The 25,131-nt window shown below is 36.5% G+C and overlaps 1 protein-coding gene across 4 annotated transcripts in view; it reads left to right on the top strand.

Annotated features, from left to right (window-relative positions):
- cntn4 (contactin 4) overlaps positions 1 to 25,131 on the top strand; it is a 160,581-nt gene that overhangs the window by 73,000 nt on the left and 62,450 nt on the right. For all 4 annotated transcript variants that reach the window (XM_082190171.1, XM_082190169.1, XM_082190168.1 and 1 more), the window contains exons 5-9: positions 2,708 to 2,803; positions 17,580 to 17,783; positions 19,165 to 19,267; positions 19,361 to 19,545; positions 24,673 to 24,812. In XM_082190171.1, coding sequence (XP_082046297.1) covers positions 2,708 to 2,803; positions 17,580 to 17,783; positions 19,165 to 19,267; positions 19,361 to 19,545; positions 24,673 to 24,812 — 728 coding nt within the window. The remainder of the gene's footprint in view (positions 1 to 2,707; positions 2,804 to 17,579; positions 17,784 to 19,164; positions 19,268 to 19,360; positions 19,546 to 24,672; positions 24,813 to 25,131) is intronic.

The raw sequence follows: 25,131 nt of genomic DNA, 5'->3' as shown, positions 1-25,131 counted from the left end.
GAAATGAAATTTCTGGTGAGTTGCACTAAAACGTTAAAGGGATAGTTCACCCAAAAATGAAAATTGTGTCATTAATCATGGCTTTCCAAACCCATAAGACTTTCTTTCATCTTCAGAACACAAATTCTTTTTAATGAAATCTGCGAGCTTTCTGTCTCTCCATTGACAGCTACGCAATTACCACTTTCAAGCCCCAGCACTGAAAAAAATTATTCGTTGAATTTTAATTAAAAAAATTATCGTAAGTGGTTGCATTCAATTGATTTTACCAACATTTAAACAATATGCATTTAGTTGAACTTAATACATTTTAGTTCACCTTAATGCATTTGTTTAAATGTAGGTAAAATCAATTGAATGCAACCACTTAAGATAAATTTTTTTTATTAAATTCAAATAATAAAAAAAAAAATCAGTGAGAAAGATATCATAAAAGTCATGTGCCTCCAGTGGTTAAACCTCAATTTTATGAAGCAATGTGAGTGATTTGCTTGTGCAAAAAAGGTATGAATTACCACTTAATTTACAAAAATATTAATAATTTGTGGGTGAACTAACCCTTTAATGCTGTATTGCGTTTGAAAATAATGTACCACCTACACCAAACCCTATCATTTAACCTAACCAGTGGTGATAACAAAAGCATACGTGAGATAAAAACGCATTTGCTGAAGCAACCATGCCATTTTAGCTTGCTTCTCATCACAAGTGTAATGTTGTACCAGGTGAGCTACCAAGCAAGTTTACTCTGTCAGAAAAGCCATATGGAGCTGGTTATGTGATGCAAATTTCAAAAGTTTTAATTTACAAATAATGCACTAAGTGTTTTGAGGTCAATATTGTGCAAGGAACCGCATAAAAATAAGTGCCAATTAATCAATAATCTGCCCCTTGAAATCATAATGTGTGAATCAGAGCATGTGAGCGGAGTGGAGCGGGAGCGAGCGGGGAGCGGGAGCGGGCGGATCTTGGACAGAGCGCAGAGCGGCATTTTTAAAAGGACGGAGCGTCGCCTTATTTCCCGCTCCAATTTCGCTCAGTTCACACCACGAGTCTGAAGCATGCTCAGTCAAACCTAAACCAGGATCCATCTGTCTTGCACAGTCATCAACAGTAGACTATTTTCAGTCAAAACTCGGCTCAATAATGGAGTTCAAAAAGTGAGGAAAATAAGAAGTCATACAGGTGTAGGCTACTATTAATATAAAACTAACTAACAATGATAATGTGGTACAAGAAAACGAATGTGGAGACATCGTTTCAGTCAGCAAAGATTAATTTTGGAATCTCAAAAGACACATCTCTCGAAAACATGAATGTGACCTACGCAAACACGCAACAAAAGGTTAGCAAATTGAATACGGTAACTTGTAACAAAGTGTAAATTAAATATAGCGTAATATTCAAACAAATTCGTTTTTTCATTCAAGTAGACCTAATGGTTCGTTTTATTTAGCCGAATTTGTGTCGTCCGTAAAAATATTTATATTATTAGGCCCATTTATTCGTTTAATTTTACAGCAGTTTGTGTGTATGGAAGCCAATTTAAATTTTAATCGTGCGCGTTGCGCAAAAGTTCACTTATCAAAATTCTGGCCTTATAGTTAATTTACTTAAAAAAAAAATGTATATGTATATTTTTGTTTATATAATTTGTATTTATATTATTAGGCCCATTTATTCGTTTAATTTTACAGGACTTTTTGTTTAGGCTATATTCCTTCTTAAATAGGCCTGTAATTTGAAATAAAACATTTCAATTTGAAAAATGTTGTTGTTGCTCATTAGTTGTTTAGGAGGTAAGGCTGTGGTCTAAGCTAAAAGTGATATACATGTAGATTTTTTTCCTTTTTCGGAGCGAGCGGGGGGCGATTTGAGTGGAGCGCGAAGCAAACCTCGTTGAGCGCTGAGCGATAATGAGCGGAGCGGCCTGATGTAGCTTTGAGCGGGGGAACGGAGGGGTGAACAGTTCCGTGAGCGATGAGCGGAGATTCTCAACGCTCCACTCCGCTCACATGCTCTGGTGTGAATAGGAATTCAAATTGTTTACTAGCTGCCACTAATGTTCATTTCAATTTGAAACTGCAGTTAACTGTATATGTATAGGTACGTCTTTCGAGTTGACCTTGATGTAGCTGTCTGGGGGATTTTACCAAAATGGGCGCAGAGTGAAATGACTTGCCTTAAAGGGACTTTAAAACCACCTTACACCTTAGCAACTGAATAGCAATGCACTGAAATCCACTTAAAACACCTTAGCAACACGTAGCAATGCATTCCGGCCATAGAGTATTGCACAAAATAGAAAAAAAAACGATTTCACACATATTCAAAACGCAGCAGGATGTTATGGATGTCAGTAATATGTGCTAGACATTTCCCCAGTCTCTTTGACCTCTACTTTTTGAATTTTACTTTCACTCTCAAACTTTATTTTCCCCATTTATTCTAGACTGAGTCAGCAAGAGGCTCAAGCTTTCTCAATAAACAGACTCAATGGGTGGTGATATAGCCCCCAGTCCAGCTGAAGGCTATTTACCACATCTGTATGTACACACTCTTCCAAGGCTTCAACTTTGTGTGGCTCGCTCATTGTAGCATAAATACTTTTCGGGAAAAAAATTACAATCACGTTCAATGTGCTGCAATATATTATTTATCAGAAATGTAATATTTAGTTCTGTCTTTTCTCTCCTGCTTCTTTAAGACCTGGAAAACTTCAAAACCCACAAGCGGAGTTCTGTGTCTGTCCGGGAAGGGCAAGGAGTGGTGCTTCTCTGCGGGCCACCCCCTCACTCTGGAGGTCAGTACTACTTCTAGCTCGTTCATATATCATTTACACCTCATTTTTTCCAGAGGAGAGATCTTCCGGCAGTCTCTCGGCACTCAGTTGTCCAATCTGCGGATCATGTAATCCCATCAGCATCTCTCAATTCTCTGACAGCGTGTGTAGGCAAGCCCAGCCGCCCTCCGGAGACGGAGCTGTTTGTGTGCAAACCCTCTTCCACCCTCACCCTCCTCCCTGTAGCGTCAAGCAGCATCCCTCCCTATCCCGAGCAAGGGATGCAGGTCAGAAAGCCATAAATCACGAACGCTCTCTTCCTGCGTTACACAAAGACCCTGAAGCATCAAGCTTTTCATCCATGCTGGGCTGCTCCTCCCATGTATTTCTCCCAGAGTTTCTCTGCCGAATCTCACGTCTCTACCTCCAACATGAATTGTTCATTAACTCTGCCATAACTTTGATGGCTTCTATCAATTAACCAGCAGCGTGTGATTTAACTGCTTATTAATGGTGCCAGCAGTGTTGCTTGTTAGAAGAAGTGCTTTGTTAGCATTTATTGCACATCAGGTGCTTTTCATGTGGCCTTCTTGAAGAGTGGCATGGATCCAAAGCGCTTGTACTTTTGTAATGTGAGCTAATTAACATTGTGAAACGGAGCTTTCCAAAAAGGAGAACTGAAAAGTGTTAGAACGGCATCCAAAAATATATCTTAGTGTTGTTGTTTTTTTTTTCAAACTGTTTGAAACAAGGTGTGTGCAGTAGTTACAGTATATTACAACACTTTTTAAAACTAAATGAATAGTTCGTCAGGTTTGTGCTCCTTTCTGATTTCTGAATGTTCCTGAATTCCTAAATATGATTTCAAATTCAGACATGCAGAATTTTTCATGTAGAAATGAAAATAAAATTCATCCATAAACATGTTATCACACACATATGTTATCACACACATATATAATAATATATAATATCCAACGGCAGCATTTTTTATCATTTTCTCAAAATGTTCATTGGCCCCAGAGTATTTTTTTTTAATAGGCCTATATATATCTGAACATACAATGTATCGATTCATAAAAAATCATTTAATAAAAAAAAAGCTGTATTTTGAACAAAAAGTTGAGAAACAGAGAAAAAGAGAAAAAGATTTTGTCCAGATCGGATTCAGAACGATGAACAAAACAATAGATGGAGTAGATCGATTACATCAACACCCCCAAAGCTTCACTAACATTACTTCATGTTTTCATCATTTTATTCAGTAACATAAGACCGTTTTAAATTATGTGCTGTTTAATGTGTGACGATCGCCTTATTTTACATGTGCGTAAGCAATGCTTCTATTGCTTGTTTCTGCTTCTACTTCGCCTGTGTTTCGATTCGGATTCTTTCAGAAGATGCGTAACAGCGCCTCCTACCATATAACAGTGAAAACATGGATTGCCGGAAATTTCCCGTCTATGGCAGGGAAAGAGTTAATTATCTATGTCTTGTTGCTAATTCAATTCAAATTCTACCTCATGAAAAGAAAGTGAGCCGGTTTTTAAATGCTGCATTTTGCTCAATCCTGGTGCCTGGTGGAGCTGCATGATAAGACAGATTTTAAACAATAGCACAGCACAGATGTATTACATAAATTGGACAAAGGAAAGACACTGATATCAAAGAGATTAGTAGCAAGCTCTACAGAGCTGGTAGAGCTACAGTAACAGTTGTAAGAAGATTATATGCTTGTGAAGCCTGCATTGAGCTTTTTTTTGGATGAAATCAATCAATAAAAAAACAATAAATCAAATCCAGTTGGGTGACCAGAGCTAACTGTTATAAAACAACGTGTGTGTCAGAAACTTGCTGATTGGTTTAGATTAGGGTTAATAAGTAGAAGTGACACAGAGTTTAGACTTTACTCTCGAAATCTTGAATAGTTGCATACTTAAAAGGTTTAATCTGTGCTGAAATGTAGCAGATAAGTGGGCTGTTACATTCAGCGGGGTCTGCTTTCTAAATCTGGCAGTTGCAGGAAGTGGAGAGGCAAAAAAGAAAACAGATTAGACAAAGATTCTTCCAGCTAGTTATAAATGGCATGATTCATCACAATATATATTTATTTATTTTTCCGACAAGCTATTTATTTATAGATAATTATGTTATGATTTTGATCTGATGCTACATTTCTCTCTGTGATTTTTGTTCAGAGTTAGAAGTATGTCATTTGCTGGAAAAATGTGTGGCTCTCTTTTTGAAGAAATTTGTCACATTAAATCGATCGTTTTAAAGCGTTTCATTGTAGCACAATGGTTGAATTAAACATTTGCCTACCAGTAGACATATAAAACATTGTGTAAACACACTTTTTAAAAGAAATCTGGCCCATTTACAGAAGCTCCTGGTTAAAAATATAACCCGCCATATTAGAATATAAACAGTATCTGTTGTCTGCAGCTGGCACATTTATTTTTTATTTTATTTTTTTGTCTGTCTTTGATGCTGGCTCACAAAATTCTGTGAAGTTTAAGAACTTGTTGCCTTTGTCGGATTTGGTGATTTTGCTTTTCTGACTCTGTGGCAGCTGGTTGGTTTGCCACAGCTTCCTTTCAGCTGTCCTCACAAATTAGATAAATTCATTTTGGTGTTGGAGCATGATTTATCTTTAACTCGTTGAAGAAGGAAACAGAGTATAGGAGTACGAGACTGAATAGGAACTGTTATTACTGAGATTCCGTGCAGCGTGCCTGGATTTAAACAGAAAGAAGCCTTTGTATGTTAACTTTTATCATGTCCTTGTCTCTGTTGCACTGTGGAAGGAAAAGCACTGTGAAAAGAAGCAAAACTTTCTATGTTAACGTTACAATGAATTAATAATATCTGAAAAAAGGTGCCTGAATCTTTCATAAGTATGTTGGCTAGTTATTCCGGTACCAAGTCAGTACTAAAATATATAAACAAAATATAACAATACATTATTAGTAGTACCACGTAATTGGGTTTGAAAGCCCACGTACCGTATGTGAGTTTATCTGGGAAGAGCAAAAATATTAAGCCGTACAACTGCTCATTCAGCATTGATAAGAAATGTTTATTGAGCAACAAATCAGCATATTAGAATAATATCTAAAGAATCATGTGACACTGAAGACTGGAGTAATGATGCTGAAAATGTATCTTTGCCATCACAGGAATAAATTACATTTTTTAAATAGTTATTCAAAAAATTACTAATTTTACTGTATTTTAGTGATCAAATAAATGCAGCCTTGGTGAACATTATTTTCTCCAAAACATTTGAATTGATTTTATTTATTTATAATAATTTTATTTATTTAATAATATCATTCAACTATTATTTTTATTTTCATAATGTTTTATTTAATTATTAATAACAATAATAACATTTTGAAAATATCATTACACAATTATTTTCATGAAGTTTTACTATAATTTTCATTATTTATTATAAATATGAATTTTTATTTATTATAAATATTAGTTATTATAAATATGAATATCATGACATTTCACAGGTATTGGTATGGGCTACTGAATTTTTGGTACGGTGACAACCCTTATAGAAAATAAACGAGAGTCATGCAGCCGGACTGATTCGGTGGATACATAAATCAGCCAAAATTTCTCGTATGAGCCATATTAGGTCCATAACCACTCATAAAAAAGCATTTAGTCATGAATAATTAAGGCTGTAGTATTTCAAAATTGATGCACATTAAAGACGTGGGTCTCCAGTTCGTGTCTGCTTTCGAAAAAGTGACTTCCTGTGACATCTGATGATGACGCTGATCATGAATGCCATCTATCTCTTCCCCAACCCCCCCACCCCAAGCATCCTCCGCAGTCAAACTTGGCACAGTCAGTGGGTGGCGCAGTAACGAATGAATTTCGCAGCATACTGCTATTCATTACCTTCTGCACTCGGGGTCTGAATGACTGGCTACAGCTTTGAGGACTCATATGCTGCAGAGAACCTCTCGTCAGGAGCAGGGGCCTGTCTGCCAGAGCAACTGTCAGGGGAAGCATAAGGCAGAGAAGACAGCTGGCCCCCTGTTTCCTTATGCCCGTGGATGCGCTCGCACATGCTGATTGAGCTGTATATGATCCACTGGCGAGGGAGAAGGCGATAACAGAGGACTGTGGTGTGATTGGAGGAGAAACTGTGTTCTGGCTGTTACGCTGGACCAATACAAATGCGATGAGATGCGTGGCCACGTGCAACAGTGCGAGCATATATTAGCGTGCCAAACCTCCCGGGTGCGTATACATGTGTAAGCTTGTGACTCATGGTATGAAATGGAAGCAGATGATCTCTTGCACATTATCTGCATTTTTGCCTCGGTTAAATCTAAAGATGCCAGCCGAAAGCTAATTGTCTGGTAGATCATAGTTTGGTTGAAGATTGAGGACTGGATCCGCTGATAGCATTGTTCATTTGCACATTCTGTCTGCTTGGTTTTAGTGCCTGTTCGCTAAAGGAACTGGGTAAAAGCAAATCAAGTAGTGACATTTACATTGGCCCATGCTCTTTAGTCCTTTGCTGATCCATTATAATTAAATCACAAACTTCAGTGTCAGTTAAATGTGTTTAGCATTTCCTTTTCCTTGGTATCAAGACAATTAACATTTTAGCTATTATGGTCTCTAAATTCCCCCCAAAATTTAGACTAATATTTATTTATTTATTTTTGTAATTAAAAATGTTATTTTGTCCCTACAGCTGTCACAAATAGGCTGCATTTAACTTCACTTTTAGATAAAGGCTGCACACTTTCCTACCATATACTATATGTATTAGGCGAAAGACAGTATGCGACAAGAGTAGTATGTCCGAATTCACAGTACTCATAAAATAGTAGGCAAAAAGTACCCGAATGACCTACTACTTCCAGTGAGATTCTGAAGTGTGCATAGGATGGACACTTCACTATCCCATGAGGCAACGGGAGAGGATTTATGAACAGCAGTGAAGCGATGTAACTGACACTGGTAGGTCACATGATAATGACAACATGACGGATGTAGTACGTCTGAATTGCATTCGTATTACACACATTCATACTATATAGAACGTACTTTTGTTAGCGGTCGTGGAGTATTTACTTATTCAAAATAAGTACCTACTCGAGAGAGTATGCGATTTCGGACTCAGCCATACACTTCCCTAAGCACTTCCCCTCGGGGGAATCCCCACCACCACTTTGAAGTGCGTTCAGCTTCGTCAAGTGGACGAGGGAAGTTTATTTAGACAGACCCTCGACCCATCAGTTTTGACAGAGAGAGCAAGTCTACTCAACATGTACACTTCAGGCAGATCCATAAACCACAATACACCGTGATTGTAATTTACCCCCACCCCACACAACTCTAGTGTATGATATTAGCGTTGTTTCGACATTTAACAACATTTAATACTTGTACCTTAAGTTGACTGTTTTTTAAACACAGATATATAGTTTATTGTAGTATTATAATTTTCTATAATATTTTATATAAATATATTTATATACTCATATTTAATATTTGTTTATATAAAAAAAAAAAGAACAGCCCAAGAATACATACAGGCATATAGAATGGTGCCTATAACAAATTCATAAGGGAAAAAAATGTAATTATCAATCAGCTCCTTAGAAGATTCCAAGTGATCAAAGGCTTTGGGAGTTACATTTACAGATTTCAAGGGTTCCGCATGTAGTGGGTACTCGTGTAATGTAATCAATGATATTCATCCGAGTGAACGAGATAGAGGGAAGTTAGCGAGGGAAGGGCATAAAAATTGGACTTAAAAGCAGCCTTAGTTTGCTTCTCTTCATATACCGGTTTCTTTTGTTCTAGTTTCCAGTCGCCAGTCAGTAATTGTCATGGGCGTTAATTCAAAAAGCACAGCTGTTACTTATTTAGTTCATTATCACTGTGTATTTAAGTTCCTCTTTCTCCTTCAGTTCTTTGTCGGACATTGTTGTACGTTACATACTGTTGCGTTGCCTTAATTCTTGTGGATTACCTGAGTTTTTTATTTAATTTAATTTTTTTACTTAAATATGTTTGTTTTAGAACCTTTTTGCCTCTTTATAATCTTCATCGGACCTAAAACATTACAACAGCACAATAATTTATTAATATTTATTCATTCATTCATTCATTCATTCATTGAAAGACAGAAGAGCAAAATTCTATTATTTTTCTCACTAGTATTTATTTGTAAATGTTTAAAAGACTCTAAAGAATACAGTCTGTTTTTTAGCAAATGCTTAAGTTGAAGTGACAAAATATAAACATTTTTAAAATAGTATGAAGCTCTTTTAAATGGTGAACTTAATATTCTATATACTGTATGTATGATCAGTGAATAAATGAGGAGCCATGTATTATTGCGCTTATTAAGTCATCATTCATGAGGTATTTCATCATACCCTCACTATTTAACATCTGGACATGCTGTGAATATATTAATTAAGTCTGATACAGAGGGATTCAGAGTGTTAAAACAGCCTATATGAGGAGCAAATGGCTTGGTAACAATATTTGTATCAGTTGTACAAATCAAGATTGGGGTAGTTGACATATCATTGCCTTTTCCCCGATATTTTAGGGTAAAAAATAAATAAATATGTGTATATATGTGTGTGTGTGTGTGTGTGTGTGTGTGTGTGTGTGTGTGTGTGTGTGTGTGTGTGTGTGTGTGTGTGTGTGTGTGTGTTTAAATATACAATGATGTCCAGAAGTCTGACATTAGTGAAAAGGCTTCTACTACTGTATTTCGAATTTTTCAAATTTAATGTTTTTTTTTTTCATTACATCATAAAGATTTGAGTGAACAATTTAAGTTGAAAAAGTTAGTTACTTAAAACTAATAATAATGAAAATACTAATAATAATTTCTTAGTATATGTTACATCCCCCTTTTTTTTTATGATATAGCAACACTCGAGCTGCATGAACTCTGCAAGTTTGTGACCTGATAATTGTGTTCTCCAGCACAATTTGACAACGTCCCAAAGATCTTTCTGCTTATTTTTGTGTCACTTACACTTTGAATCACAGTTTTTCAAAGTTTCCCTGACAGTTGCTATGGAAAATGTAAATTTTAAGTCCTCTATAACTTTATTTGACACTAAAATTGTTTTGATTTTTTTTTTCTGTCATAACATTCATACATTCATATATTGCTGTGTGGTTAATAGGGTGTTCTGGGTGATTGCTAGGTTCTTGCTTAGTCCCAAGTCATAAGAGACAACCTTTCTAGTTCCTAGATATAACTCAGTTTCCAACTTCATTGGGTTTTGCAATAGTTGCCCAGGTGAAAAATGTATGTGTGATTGCTTAGAAAAGTCATTTAATTTGCTCATCTTAGTATAAATGACAGCAGATCAATTCTTGCATGAAGTTTTACTGGCATGTCAGAAAGGCTCAAAACATTGCAACAACTTGAAGCCACCCTTGTCTCTCCTTGCTGTCAGTAAACAGTGTTTCCCTCTCCATTGGACACCAATCACACTTTATAATGTCTCCAAGGCTTCCTGCTAACAAACACCCGCCCTCTCACAAACACACACACTTCCTCACCCGTACACCAATCCTGTGGGAATAAATTCAGCCCTACAGGAATACACTGCCACTCATTCCCAACAACAAAACAACTGATTATGTGCTAGGCTCCTAGGCTAAGGCTTAGGAGACTTAGGAGCTGCGCTTAGTGCCGTCTGCCTTTCATGATGTCTATAAATGACATTTCTTAAAGCAGTTACCATACAAAATCAGTACACTTAAGCAGTTAACTTCTGTTATTGAACCTTTATTGTGGTATATCAAATAATGATTTTTGCTGGTTGCTATTTGGTTTGGTGTTCTTAATAAATGCTATTTTGTTGCTAGGCGGTTGCTAGGGTGTTTTGTTTGATTTCTAGGTGGTTACTTAATGGCCCAAGTTAAAAGAGCTCCAGGGTCCAAAATTGTCTTTTTGCCAATTGTCTGGGCATTCATTTTTATAATTAAAAATATAATGTTATTTCCCTACAGCAATGTAACGGTTTAACTTTCGTGTTCATGTTAAAGATGAGCCAATCTCATGTTATTCTCATGTTAAACACCACCTGTCACAAAATGTGAAGACACGTTGTTACTTTGTACGTCTCATTTTCATTTTGGTGGTTTAATGAGAGGATTATTCCATTTATTTGTCATCACATTTCTTCGGGGTGAAAAACACCCTCTGATTATATTATTTTCACCCTTGGACGACATGTGAGATGTGCCAGATGTTTTCATTAGATGGTTTGTATATCTTTGAATTCAATTTAAATCATGTATTATGTTAGTCACCAGTTACTCATCAGTTAGCTGTTAAAGTTGTTATTTTTTTCTTGTAAAGTGATTATTTTTTTGCAGGATATCTTGCATGAGACCCAAGTGAGCAGTGAAGCCAAGGACAAAGTATTTGTCAAGTCAAGTCAAGTTTATTTGTATAGCGCTTTTCACAATACAGATTGTATCAAAGCAGCTTCACAGTATTAAATTAAAATAATACAACAAAGTTTGTTTCAAGAGGAATTTATTGATTGATAAAATTAAATTAAATATCCCCAAAATATCCCCAACTGAGCAAGCCAAAGGCAACAGTGGCAAGGAACCGAAAAACTAATAATAATAATAGAGCAGCTTTTGGCCTCTAGCTATTTTAGATTCACCACAAAGACTCAGCAAGGTGTCATCCCTTTGTCTTTTGTCCTCTATTCCTTGTTTTCCCGTCCCATGTCCTTGCACGTCCATAAAGCGCAGAGTACAAGAGAATTCTAGAGTTTGTATCCGATCAGTGTGTCAGCTTTCTTCTGAGATGTATATTCCTCATCGCTGGAGACGGCATTATGGGTATGAGTAAATGTTTGTGTGCGCGAGTGACTTCAGGAGTGCCCCGAAATGTGCAGCGCAGACCCAAATGGAGCCTTCTGTGCGACCGCAGTCAGGTCGGATCAGTCACGCACAAGCAGTTGAGCAGCTTCCACCTCCACCTCAGCCCCCAAAGCCTCTCTGTATTCAGACGCCAGCCGCATATTCCTCAATAACTATGTTTAGTGTGGGAATCTAATGCAGCTGACCTCCATTTCTTAATGGAGAACGGCCCTTTCAGGTGTAGCGAACGCTGAAATCGTTTCTTTTCTGCACTCGCGCTTACAATGGCCGTTATGGCATCTGCCCCGGAGTCCTGCGAGCTGAGAGCACAGAGCATGTGCACTCTGTCTGGTCCCGTTAAGAGAAAGGAAGATGCTGATATTCTGGAGGCCTTTAGCGAAGTGCTTCTCAGACTGCTGCTGTGTTCTCTGATTTTCAGGTTCACTCTTCTCGGTTCTTACTGTGCCTGTAAACACAAGGTCAGACGGTAAACGCTGCTCTCAGAGACAGACTCGTATAGTGGATCATTTCTCTCTTAGGAGGATATAAACAGAGATGGGAGGGTCAGTTTAAAAAATTAATAGCCTAGGTCATAGGGGTGTAACAATACACAAACGGTTCGGTACATACTTCGGTTTTGAAGTCACGGTTCGGTACAATGGGGGAGAAACCTAAACATAAAATTGCTTTTTTTAATTTAATTTAATTTTTTATTAAACTGTGGTTTGTTTGAACAAGTGTATCTGTGTTAAAATAATTATAATTAAAATGTTCTTAAGGATAAAAAATCTTAGCTAATGCTGTAAACTCTAACTTACTATAATATTAAAGGTTGCAATTAACAACAGAGCCCAAATTATTAAATTCAGTTGCTTTTTTTTATTTATATAAATAATAATCAACACTCAAATAAATAAATAAACATTAATTGCACATAAGGCAGGTTTTGGATTAGCATTAACTTCTAAGTATAATTATGAAGTTAATTTTGTACTCCAATTCATTTATAATAATTATAATAATTTACATAACTTGTTTTCATGACAAATCTATTTAAACATACATTAAATAATCAAGACATTACTAACAGGTTAAGTACAGTAAATATAATGAATAGGCTAATATAGTGCATATACGAAATTATTTTATGATTTTCATATATATATATATATATATATATATATATGCATGTGTATATGTATATACTGTATAAACTTTATCTTGATTTATATATATGTAATCCTGCTAGTAATCATCATTTTTACAAACGATGTGGTGATTGTCTTAATTTACATTGTGACACTGAACTCTATCCTTTGATCAGTGTTGTTTTTATCATTTATTTATTTACAAAATTATTAATTTATCAATTAACTTGGTTTAAATATTTGCCAAGCAGTAAGCTTGTGTGATCCCGGGCACAATGATTAAATATGCATACTGTTGTCACAACAAGTCTCACATGTATTATTAACAGGCAATGATCAGGCAGCTGTGATGCTATTAAAATTCATCAAGAGTACTCGCATCGATAATGCGCGATTAAGAGGCAGATATGTGCATCTTTTCATAAAGCTTTATTTCCTGCTTGCGGCATGACAGAGCGTAAAAATAATGAATGGGTCTCTTTGATTGGAACTGAGACTGGTGTTTGCGGTGATAGATGGTTTATTTTGTCTGCAGATATGTCTTTTCTCTCTGTTTCTTCACCGGTGTAATAATGGTTTCTTACCGCTAAAATGAAATATGATAGTGTTTTTTTTTTTTTTTTTTTTTTTTTTTAAATACTTCCTACACCAGTGTTATCCCCTGGGCTTCTACACTTGGTGCAAATTGGAAAGAGAGGGATTGTTGTCAGATAGACTGTTTATACCATTCAGTGTGAACTAGCCTAAAGTCTAAAGCATCTATTTTCTAATTGTAGTTCTAGTTACTGTCACACATCAGTAGTGCTTGTGTAAGCACATTAGATAATTTGTCATTGAGCCAGATTACACTGTCACCTTCACCATGTCAAGTTAATGGCAAGAAAAAGTACAAAACAAATTGATTTTTTTTTTTTTTTTTCAATGGATATGTTGAACTGCTTAAAGTGATTTTTGCCTATTTATTTTTCGTGATGCTTGCTAAAATCTGAACAAACCCCTAATTGAAAATATTTGTGTGTGTTTATTTCATTCTACTCTGTGCTACAGAAATTAATGATACCTCAAATCAAGTGGCTAATTGAGGACAGGTGTGATATTATTTTCTAAGTCGAAGGTAGCAACAAAAACATTAGTTTGTGAATACAGTGACCCATGCACATTCGTATTACGTGTTCATTCCAAAGTGACATCGCCTGGCCTGGCATGCATAACACAGTGCATTTAATCGTTTTCGCAGATCTGTGTGAACGGGGATAGTTTTGACAAGTTGTCGTCTGTATGCGAAAAACACAAAGGAATAACTTTTCCGTTTTTAGTAAATCGTTGTCGTGTATTGTGTCATTTTAAATGGAGGAATCCCCCCAAATATTATTTCCTAATAAATTTCTCACTTGTCCTGCCCCCTGTCTGCCATTTTTCAGCCAATCAGGTAATGTCACCTGAAACTGACACTAGCAAATCTGCAAATGGCATTTAACATATATATAAAAAAAGTACACGCATCAGCTTTAATATGTATTTGTGTGGTAGATGTTAACCCAACATTGAAAAATCTGCAGTTTTGTACAGACCTGCCCTTAGAAAGCAAAATTTTGTTTCCTTCATCTTTCTTAATACTCTCCACATGTCCGTACAATTTGCACAAATCTTATATGGTCTATTTTTTCCCTTTTCGTTTTATGTTGACTTCTCTGCTGACTTTCTGCAACCCCAGCATTCTTCGGATAATGCAAACTGAGTTTTGTCAGCATCTGACAGTCCCCTCTAGGGACCCTTCAAAGTGAAGAGTCTTGGCTTCTTACACATCAAATTTCAGAGTGAACCTTGAACATTTTACATACTGTATGGAAGATTCTATGTAGCATTTATAATGTTTATTTTTTTTTTTTTTTTTTTATCTTGTATTTTTGGGGGAAGTGCCCAGCTGAGAACTGAATGCTTTATCAGGAAAGGTTTCATATCAGGGGGAAAATGTGAAAACTTTGTGCTTTTATGTTATATTTGATCTGCTTAGATTTTCTCATTTTGTTGCATTATGTACAAGTTCATTTCTTTGGACCTTGATATCTAAGCAAATCAAACCAATTGAAAAAACATCAATCTAAGGGTATGATTAATTGATTTCAGAGGGAAAATAGAAATTCTTTGGGTTGTGTTGAGGTTGCATGTTGCTATATTGTAACTGTATATAAATGACCTTTCTTTACTATGGTGTTGGTGTTAACGCCTGCAGCAGTAGTGGTTTAGCATTTGAAGTTTTTACCTTTGAAATTAATATAAAATTCAGCATTGTGAGGAATGATTGATTGAATGCATGGATGGCAGGATTTAAGTCAGAAAGCAGATCCTGTTTTGCCATGTGCGATAGCACAAAATCACATTATGCTATTCAGCTCGTCGTGAGCCCCAGGTGTCTGTGCATGCAGGCATTATATCCCTTGCAAGCGACTTATCAAACATTTCCAAAGCACAACGCTAGCATAAGAGATTTAAAAAAAAAGAAGTATCAAAATGAACTTTGGTTAGTACCCTCGTGCAACCCTTCTGTAAGCTAACACCTAGCTACAGCGAACTTTAGCACTTTGTTTACATCTTTTTAGCCATCCTGCTAATTTTACTGTTAATTAATAGTTAAAAGTTTAATTAAAAGTAAGAATTTGAGTGCCTGAGCTTGACCAGAGTATGTTTATGAAAGTCTTGCTTATCTAAATACGTCCTTTTATTACAGTTATATTGCAGAATTGACCTGCATAATGTTAGCTTAGCGCTCAGGGTTCACAGGTGTGAAAACCAAGCCGCTCAAGCCCCTTCTGTGCACGAGATAGCCGAAGCCCACAGCTATGGATCAGATCAAACTGTGATAAATGACCAGGGCTCAGGCAGGAATCCTCCAAGACTGTTTTGTTTAATTAGCTAACGAGTGAGTGGGTTTGATTGGGCTAAGCCGGAGAGATGCTATGTGCCTGTCGATTAAATGCGCTGCTGGGGAGCAAAGAGCCTTGGCCGAGTAGAACATTACAACGTTCTGCAAATGGATTTATCATTGACGGTGCAAATGGAATGCTCACATCATGACAACATGTCCAATTTCAGAGTGGTTTGGTTGAATAAGATAGGTATTCTCTGCAAAAACATGGAGGAGACTGGTGACGGGAAATGCACATTGGCTCATTAATGCTTCAGTGCATTGTTCCTCCACAGATGCCGTTAGATGCTTATTAGATTGACAACTGATTTCTTTATTGCTGTTTTGAGCAGCAATTTAAATTTGACTTATGCAAAGTTGCACTAAATGCACTATAAAAGTATTCATTTTAGGTTAGAGCCTTTCTCCAATAATAAACATGTACTATGCAAGCAATTTCAAAGAATTCAAAGTAAAAGTCAGAAGTTGAATTGTTATCGCAAAGTGCTTCCTCTGAAAAGAACATTTCTTTTGTCATTTAGAATCACACCTGGATACTACAGAAATGCCCGTTTCACCTTTCGCTTTTCATGCCTCAGACTTGTCGGCGTAACTTGGAGAATGACAGGGATTGTGCGTAATTGAATCAGCAAAAGGCAAAACAATTGTAACTCCCAGAGGTCAGGTTTGAAACGGTTTCTTTCTGTGCTGGTAGAGGAACGACCACTGACAGATGTGACATTAAGTGTATGCCGATATTTTGTGGAGAGGAGCGGCCGACACGAACGCTACATCTTCAAAGCTCGGTCAACAGCACTCCTCTCAGAGTTGAGATTGTTTTATTTATTTGGCTGTTATTTGTCTCTTATTGTGTGAAGTGATGTGGTGAAAATTGCATAACTTGAAATATGAAAAAAATAAAATATACTGTGCTTAAAAAAAAACCTTTTGGGTTTCTAGCATTACTTTCATGACAATTAAGCACATTTTCCCCTCCAAATTATTAAAAAATTTGCGTGAAAAAACATTCTTTCTAATTGTTTAATTAACATAAATTTAATACAGTAGGCCTAGAATAAATACTAATGTGATTTACGTATACTGAAACATGTTATGCTTAAATGTACAGTAAGTGTACTTTACAATTGACTATTTTTTGTCATTACTGTAATGAGAATTATATATTTTTTCATATATATATTTGGGCCAACAATTGAAGATGGGAATTGTCGTGAAAATACAAATTCTTAAAAATAGGCTTCATATTGTTGTGAGGGAACAAGGACTGTTCTTCACAGTTTTTGTGAGATTCTCCCAATTAAGATTTCTATCCATCTGTTGTGTTTCCCACGGTTTTACTTTAATATCTGAGTATTGTTTTTTTAAAAACTCTTTGCTTTTATGAAATGCTGTGTGGATAGCTCATTACATGTTGTCTGATTATCCATTAACTGACCAATGTCTAAACGAATAGCTCTCTGGATTTTTGAACATTGGTTACATACGACCACTTTCCCACTTGAATAGAGGCCAACTAATCACAGGGCACTGGTTATCCTTTCTGTCATTAATTTTCACCCCCTAAGCCACACAACCCTCCTCAGGCTGATTAATTTTCACCCTAGCATGTAGCCCCAATGCTAATTTAGTAACTCTGGGGAGGCGCAAGATTCATGAGCAGAGCCCACATATGCCATTTAGGCTCTGCTGAGAGAGGAAATGTCACCGTGTACTCTAGTTATGTTTATGCAAATGTAGTTTCCGGGCAGTAGAATGACCTCTTTCTTCTCATGTGTGATGTTGACGGTCTTTTCTCCATCTTTCCTTTTTTTTTCTCTCACAGCTTTAACGTTCTCCTGGATTTTTAATGAGTACCCGTCATTCGTGAAGCAGGATTCTCGTCGATTCGTGTCCCAGGAGACAGGGAATCTATACATCGCCAAAGTTGAGCCATCTGATGTGGGCAACTACACCTGTGTTGTGACCAATACTGTCACCAAGACGCGCGTCCAAGGCCCACCCACTCCACTGATACTGCGCACTGACGGTGAGGATGCTTGTCGATGTCTCGATATATACAATCGATCCTATATGCGTCATAAAATGATGTAGCTACAAGAGATAAAAAAGAGTTGAATTCAAATTTTATACAAAGGTTAATAAGCTGTAAACTTTAAGATGCTGTGGCAGCATGTTTTGGTGCCTCTAGGCTGGCATTATCAAAGGCCCTCAAACTGAAAGGTCATTTGTCTTTGGCAGATCTAATTGTTGCTTCTTTGTGGATTTACAATTTGATCACACTCATGAACAAGGGTGATAAAAAAGAAATTGTCAAATGTCATAACAGACAAACAAATTATTATTAATCAAATAATGTTTATGTCCTCTAGGTCGATTTTAAAGGGGGTAATAAATATATTTTTAAATGTTTTAATTAAACAACAATTCTAGCTTTTGGCATTCTAGCTATATATATCATTATTTTTGTCTTATCTTCTACCTACACTTTAAATTATTTTTTACACAATTATCTGAAAGTAGCTTTAGTTGGTGCCAAAACCGTATTTAAGAATTTTAATAAATACTTTTATTTTTGCTTTTATAATAGCAAAGTTAATTAACTGCTGACAAATATCCAGTTTTTTTTTTTTTTTAGGACATGTTTTGTTTAAGTAGTCAAAGGTGCCCACAATCACATTTATACCATTTTTACCAAAGCTTTAAAGCACATTTTAATGCAAATGCAGTAACATACACATATAACATATACTGTATATGCATACTATATCATTCAAAAGCTTGGTGTGTGTTTGTGTGTGTATGGTTCAGGTAAACCTTATGATATGGGGACAAAATGTCTATGGAATGTCCCCATAAAACATGGAAACCCAACGTGTGTGTGTTTGCATTTCGTTTTTTAGGTCCCACTGGCAGACACCCATGCTTTGTCTGAATTGTGGTGTAAAACATGTTGTCTAAAAACCTGATGTTTGTATCAGTAGTGTATGGCCAACATGAGCCACTCAATGGCTACTGTCACAGTGTGATCTCCAGGCACAATTTCAAACCCCATTGTACATGTCTCTCTACCTGGGATGCTACAGAAGAAGATGATTGCCTCTCTTCAACCCTTCCTATTTGGCAGCGCTGACATAAACGGCCAGCGTTAGACATTACAGATAAGCATCTTTTTGAGTTCCCCTCAGACAGCTTAGTCGCTAGTCCGATAGCACACCTCACAAAAACACAGGAGGAGATATCAGGGCTCCCTGCCATCCCAAAAGTCTTTCAGAAGGGACTAAATAAATCATGCAATAATAATGAAAGGGGGAAAAAAAAGATTGGCTGCTTTTTAATTTGCAATTGCAGATGGAGTAATTGATTCTTTTGTTGGAAATAATTGTGAATTTGAGTGTTTCTCTTTGTAGGTGTTATGGGAGAATATGAGCCAAAGATTGAAGTACAGTTTCCAGAGGTCGTTCAAGTGGCCAAAGGTTCAACCGTGCGTCTGGAGTGTTTTGCATTGGGGAAGTAAGTATTATAAGGATGTCCTCAATCGAAAGAGGATGTAATCAGTCCTTAAATTTTTTTTTTGTGTTTGTGATGTCCCCCCCCCACACACAGTCCGGTACCATCCATAAGCTGGCATCGGGTGGACGGAGTCCCTTTCGCTCGTAAAGTGGACGTAAGGAAAACCAGCGGCGTGATGGAGATCCCTTACTTCCAGCAAGAGGACGCGGGCACGTACGAGTGTGTGGCAGAGAACACGAAAGGAAGAAACTCTGTGCAGGGAAAGCTGTCTTTCTTTGGTAAGTTGTCTTGAGATGCATGAATATTTGAACAGCTGAAGCCACATGTCACGTTTATTGAAGTGAAGGACATGATGCAGGTCTGCCTTTCCAGTCTTCAGCCCTGACCAGCAGAAAATCAACTTAAGGCCGGATGTTGTGCTTTAACAGTGCATCAAAATGATTAAAGCCTCCCGGTCGTGATGTCTCTAATATTTTTATCCAGATTAAAAAGATGAGAGGGTGACCTTGTGTCTGACCTTCTGTTTGTGTGTGCGTGTGTGTGCGTGTGTGTGCGTGCGTGTGTGTGTGTGCGTGTGTGTGTGTGTGCATTTATGTGTGTGATCCTTTCTACCAGATGGCAATGTGATTGGGATCCAATTTGACTCTAGATCAAAGCTGTTAAATTTACTATACTTAGATGAGGCACATATACCAGGAAAACATTCAGCAGAGCAGCATCTGCATCCAGGATGACATCTTCATTTTTTTTTAGAAGAAGTAGTTGTTGATTTTAATACATTTTGGAGTCTCTCGACCCATCTGAAGATTGTCTGAATTAAAGGCTTAGTACGAAGTGCTTGCTTGTTTGCATTATGGGCATGAATGATACTTGAAATTGTGTGGCTTATTAAGGGAAAGGCTATTATTTTCAAAGCAATAGGATTTCACCTGGTGCATGATAAAATAGAGACGTTTTTAAGCCTTGCCAGTTTGAACATTCAAGCGCAACAAGATGCTTATGAGAACTCGCGCATGAAAAGCCGCCTCTCAAAAAGCGCGTGGAAAAACAAATTGAGTTCGTCTTCTTTTGCTTGAACGGACAAATTCAACATGCCTGTCTTGGCGAGTATCCTAGCAAACATAGTAGCTTATGTATTAAGTGATTGTGAACAGTCAAGAAAGACAACGCATGTGTACAGTATTGGATCAGTGCATTATGCCTTAAAGTGACAGCTGCCTAATATTGCTACTGCTCTCTTTTTAGTGTTACTCAAACAATAAAATACAAATAAATCACTCACTGCACTTGACTGAATAACCTTTGTAACTTTAATAAGGATTAATCTTTATTTTATATGCAGTGTTATTTTACTGTTATTAATTTTACTTGATTTACTTGAGTCACAACTATTTATCAGTTAAGGATTTCAGTCTTCCAAACAGTGAAACAAAGAAAAAAACTTGGAAATACATTTACTTTCTATTAATTGCATGCGTACCTTTGGCCTACATTTGTTTACCAGTGCAAATTGGCATGAATTGTAAAATGAGACCCCAATGGGTAGGCATAGGTTTCTAGGTAGTGTATTTTGACTCAGAGGCTTATGAAGTGAAGCATATTAAATATGGACTTTAAAATGATGGGTTCATAACCTTTTCCCTTCACCGCCGTGTTGGCTCTGTGGCATTGTTCATACAAGACAGCTACCTATTAAGTAAGTACCTGTAGGCTAGAGAGCAGTGGGATTCATCCTCCCCTTATGGGATCTTGCACTGGCTCTAATGCTGTACCCGCATGCCCAGTGGCCCATTTACAGGAATAGTCTGCACAGAGCTCGCTGAATGTTTTATTATCCCTGTTGTCTCATTGTTTATGTTCCAAACAATGTGGAATATGGGGGGACAGGTTCCTAGAAAAGGGAAGTTCTCCTAATGGGCTTCCCAGATGCGCAACGTAGCGGTGATTTATAAATGTATTAATTAGATAAATAGCTTCTGCATATTGTAAAAGCTAATATAATCCAGCCAGGGAGGCGATTCGTCTTAGGTGTGGTTGTGTTTCACTAATGCTCTCGCTTCTCAGCTCTCGTGCACCATTCTGTTTTGAAGAGACTTGATATTTATGATAATTCGCCTCGATTTTCGCTTCGCTTCCCCTATTCCTCAATCGTTTCCACCACCGTCTCACCTCTTCTTCTGTCTATAAGTCAGCCACAGTATAAGTAGAAGGAGACAGACCTTTAGCGTCTGGTTAAACTGGATTACTTATGGGTATTAAATAAGATGCAGATTTTTTATAGAACTATCTCACACTAAACCAGCATTTATCTCATATTGTCAGTGATAACAAAGAAAAAAAATTGCATAGTCAAAATTTTATTTTAAAATGACTTCAATGCGATAAGTAAATTGGTTTAATTTAGTGTTGTTGAAACCAACACTATTATTACTAATCAACTTATACATTAACAATTTTTTTTTTTTTTTTTTTTACAAGTTTTGACATTTTTGTAAAAAAATTATACTTGTTAAAATTAACATACACTACCAGTCAAAGTTTGAGTGAGTCGTTTTTTTTAAAATAAATGAATACTTTTATTCAGCAAGGATCAATCAAATTGATCAAAAGTGATGGTAAAGAAATTATATTTCAAATAAATGCTGTTTAGCAAAAATATTTAGCAGCACTGGAGTAATAATGATGCTGAAAATTACACTTTTCCCTCACAGAAATAAATGACATTTTAAAATATATAAAAATAGAAAACATTTATTTGAAATTGCAATAATATTTCAAAATGTTACTGTTTTTGCTGTATTTTTCTTTTGATCAAATAAATGAGACATCTTTCAGAAACTTAAAATAATCTAAGTATTATATTAAAGCATTATAGTGTATTAAATATTTGATTTCATTTTGCAGTTTTTTTGTTAACTAAAATATTATTATATATAACTATAATATTAACATAATAGTATATTTTATAAATATTATACCACAGCTGAAATTAGATGCAGAATAATTTTACTAAAAATAATAAATATGACATAACATTAAAGTATATTTCGATGAAATTAAAAACGTTGTAAAAATTAACACTGCAAGTTCAGGCTGTCAGTGTGATTAGTGTCAATTGAAGTCAAATTAAAGTTGATTAGACTTGTATTTGTATGTCTGTTACCTACAGTATACATCAAATATTAGTAAAGATGGCCACTTAAGTTGCGTTAAGCTATTCACAATTATTTGTATTTATTTACATCTCCAAGCCACAGCAGGCATGCAACTAAACAGTGGCAGGTTGACACTTATCCCGTACGCGGCTCTGGGATTCTTCTGTGGTAGGATTAGCCTAAGAACAGACCTCTTGACTGCCACTCGGATCTCTCTCTCCCTTTCCCTCTATTTCTGTCTCTGTATCTCATTCTCTTCCCCACTGTTTCTCCCTTTGCCAGCCAGGTGATAAAAATCTGTAATCTTATTTTGAAGTCCCATGGAATTAGGCCTACGAGACATTCGTCAGCAGAGCGGGGGAATGAGGCGATCAATAAGTGTATCTCATGTTTATCACTTCCACCGGCAGCGGCAGCAGTAGCAAAGCAGGAGGAGACACTCAAAGCCTTTCATTCTTTCTGCTTACGTTGGCTTGATTAGCAATTGCCCACAAATGTTTTGGTTGCCTTCATTAGTCCTTTTCTTGGCTTGGCTTTGAGGATTGCGTACCTCTAACAGGAACACATATAAAGAGGCATGTTTTAAGTATGATTCATTAACTATTAAGGGGTTGTGTCATAAATTTGAGCATTTTTCCCCCAAAATATTATATAAGCCAATGTTTTTTATGCATAAAAAATTAGTTTTACTAAATCATTTAGTTTTACTTTACTATTTTTTTTACCCCGTATCTAATCCTTAGAAATAAATAGATTTATCATGATATGAACACTTTAAAGAGACACAAGTAATGGTTAAATGTGGCATTCGGTTGGTAAGGTTGGAGGTCACGTACGTTTCACCAAATCATTCTCACATAAAGAGTTTCCCTATACAAAGAAAAACTCAAGGTATGTTCTTCTATAGAGTACGTTATGGTTGCTAGGGAGGGACACCGACACCATCTATCATAATCGCAGTATGCCACTGAATAAGCATTGAGTTGGTATTAAGGATGCTGAGAGCTCATTTTGACCTCTCTACCTCTCATTCCACTCAAGTTTGACTTGTGGGCGTGAAATGTTGAGAGTGATTGTGTGCCCTGTCTGTGGGCAAGGCTAAGTCAGGCCCTGACTGCTTACTCTCATTTAAACAGTGGGGTTTAAAAGTCAATACTCTCCCAGTGAGTGTGAGATAGACTGAGTGGCAGTGACTAAGGGATCCGAGCAGCACTTCGGTCTTCAGTAGAAAATGGTTGACAGCTTGCCACTGAAATGTGACTGGTTTGCTGCAACAGGAATATAATTAAATGTACAGTGTACTCAAAAAAACAAAAAAAAAAACAGAAGGGTTTCAGAGAATTGCTTGGGTCTTTTAGTGCAGTTAGAATAAACGAATAGATGCAAAATCTCCATAAAAGCAACATTGTATCCAAAATGTTCATGATTGGGGGGACCAAATGTTAAAGTTGAAGATTTAATCAATGGAAAACCTTGCATAAAAAAGTACAAAAAGGTTGCCTAAGTGATGTATTTCAAATCTTCTGGAGTCATATAATAGTTTTAATAGCAATAGAGTGACGGAAATGTAAGCCGTTCACGGATAATCATCCTGTCGAGTGACTTGTTAACAGCTGCAGATCACTGAGTCAGTACGTTTTAAACTCAAGAATCATATCATGACTGAATTATTTAGACTGATTTTGTGAATAAATGAATCATGAATCAGACATCACTACTTCCTATTTTCAGAATGTAATGGAAATCGGTCATCAGATAAACTTTATTCTTAGCTCAACAACCTTGTGTTCACATTGTTTATTGTTTGTTTGTAAGTGTTCTACCCATTCTTATCTGTCTTTTAGTTTCCTTTTAGGGAAAATGCCCATAAATGAATCCCTAAATGTGCTCTTTGTCAATTATTTACTTTGTTTGAGTTGCATGCGTTTAAAAGATAAAGATCAATGCAGCTTGTTTATAATTAAGCCATAATTTACCCTAACGGTATAGGTTAAGGTAGTTTATGGTATTAGCTTTAAGACAATACTAGTATATTAGATGGGATTTCCTTCCTATACCATTCTAAGTGGAAGTGTGAATCATTTGGGCTCGACTGCTTCTATTGTCACTGCTGTTGTTTTCTTGTGTGGCATTATTTCCCACAGTTCATGGCTCTAAGAATGTTAGTCCGCTTTGAAGGACATGTAACAGGTAATAATCAAGGTTAAAGTTATTCTGTGTAGTCATTACCTCTGCTGTTGGTTGTTTCAGCCTCCCCCCAGCTAATTGAGAAGCCCCAGGATGTGCAGAAGGCTATAGATGACTCTCTGGTGTGGGAATGCAAGGCCACAGGGAAACCCAAACCGTCTTACAGGTGGATGAAGAATGGAGAGAACCTGGAGCCCACTGAGGTCAGTTTACCTCTGAGGTTTGAGGACGGTCACCAAACTTTTTTTAAAACAGACACTGACAATGATTAAAAATAGAAATTGCATTAATGATTTCAGTATAAAAGTCAGCTGGGTTTACTGTTGTTTTGGACCCCTTTGACTTTCATTGTATGGAAGTACAATTGTATGACTTTTATGGCTAAAAACAGTAGGAACATTCTTCAAAATATCTTCTTTTTGGTTCCACACCTGAAAGAAAATGATACAGGTTTGGTAAATTACAGTAAAATTATAGTAAATTATAGTAAAATCAATTATAGTAAAATAATATAAAAAAAAT

Source organism: Leuciscus leuciscus, assembly GCF_965113295.1.
Source record: "Leuciscus leuciscus genome assembly, chromosome: 14".
NCBI classification, from domain to species: Eukaryota; Metazoa; Chordata; class Actinopteri; order Cypriniformes; family Leuciscidae; genus Leuciscus; species Leuciscus leuciscus.
Note: the sequence above shows the minus strand (reverse complement) of the source record. Positions and strands in the feature narration are given on the sequence as shown.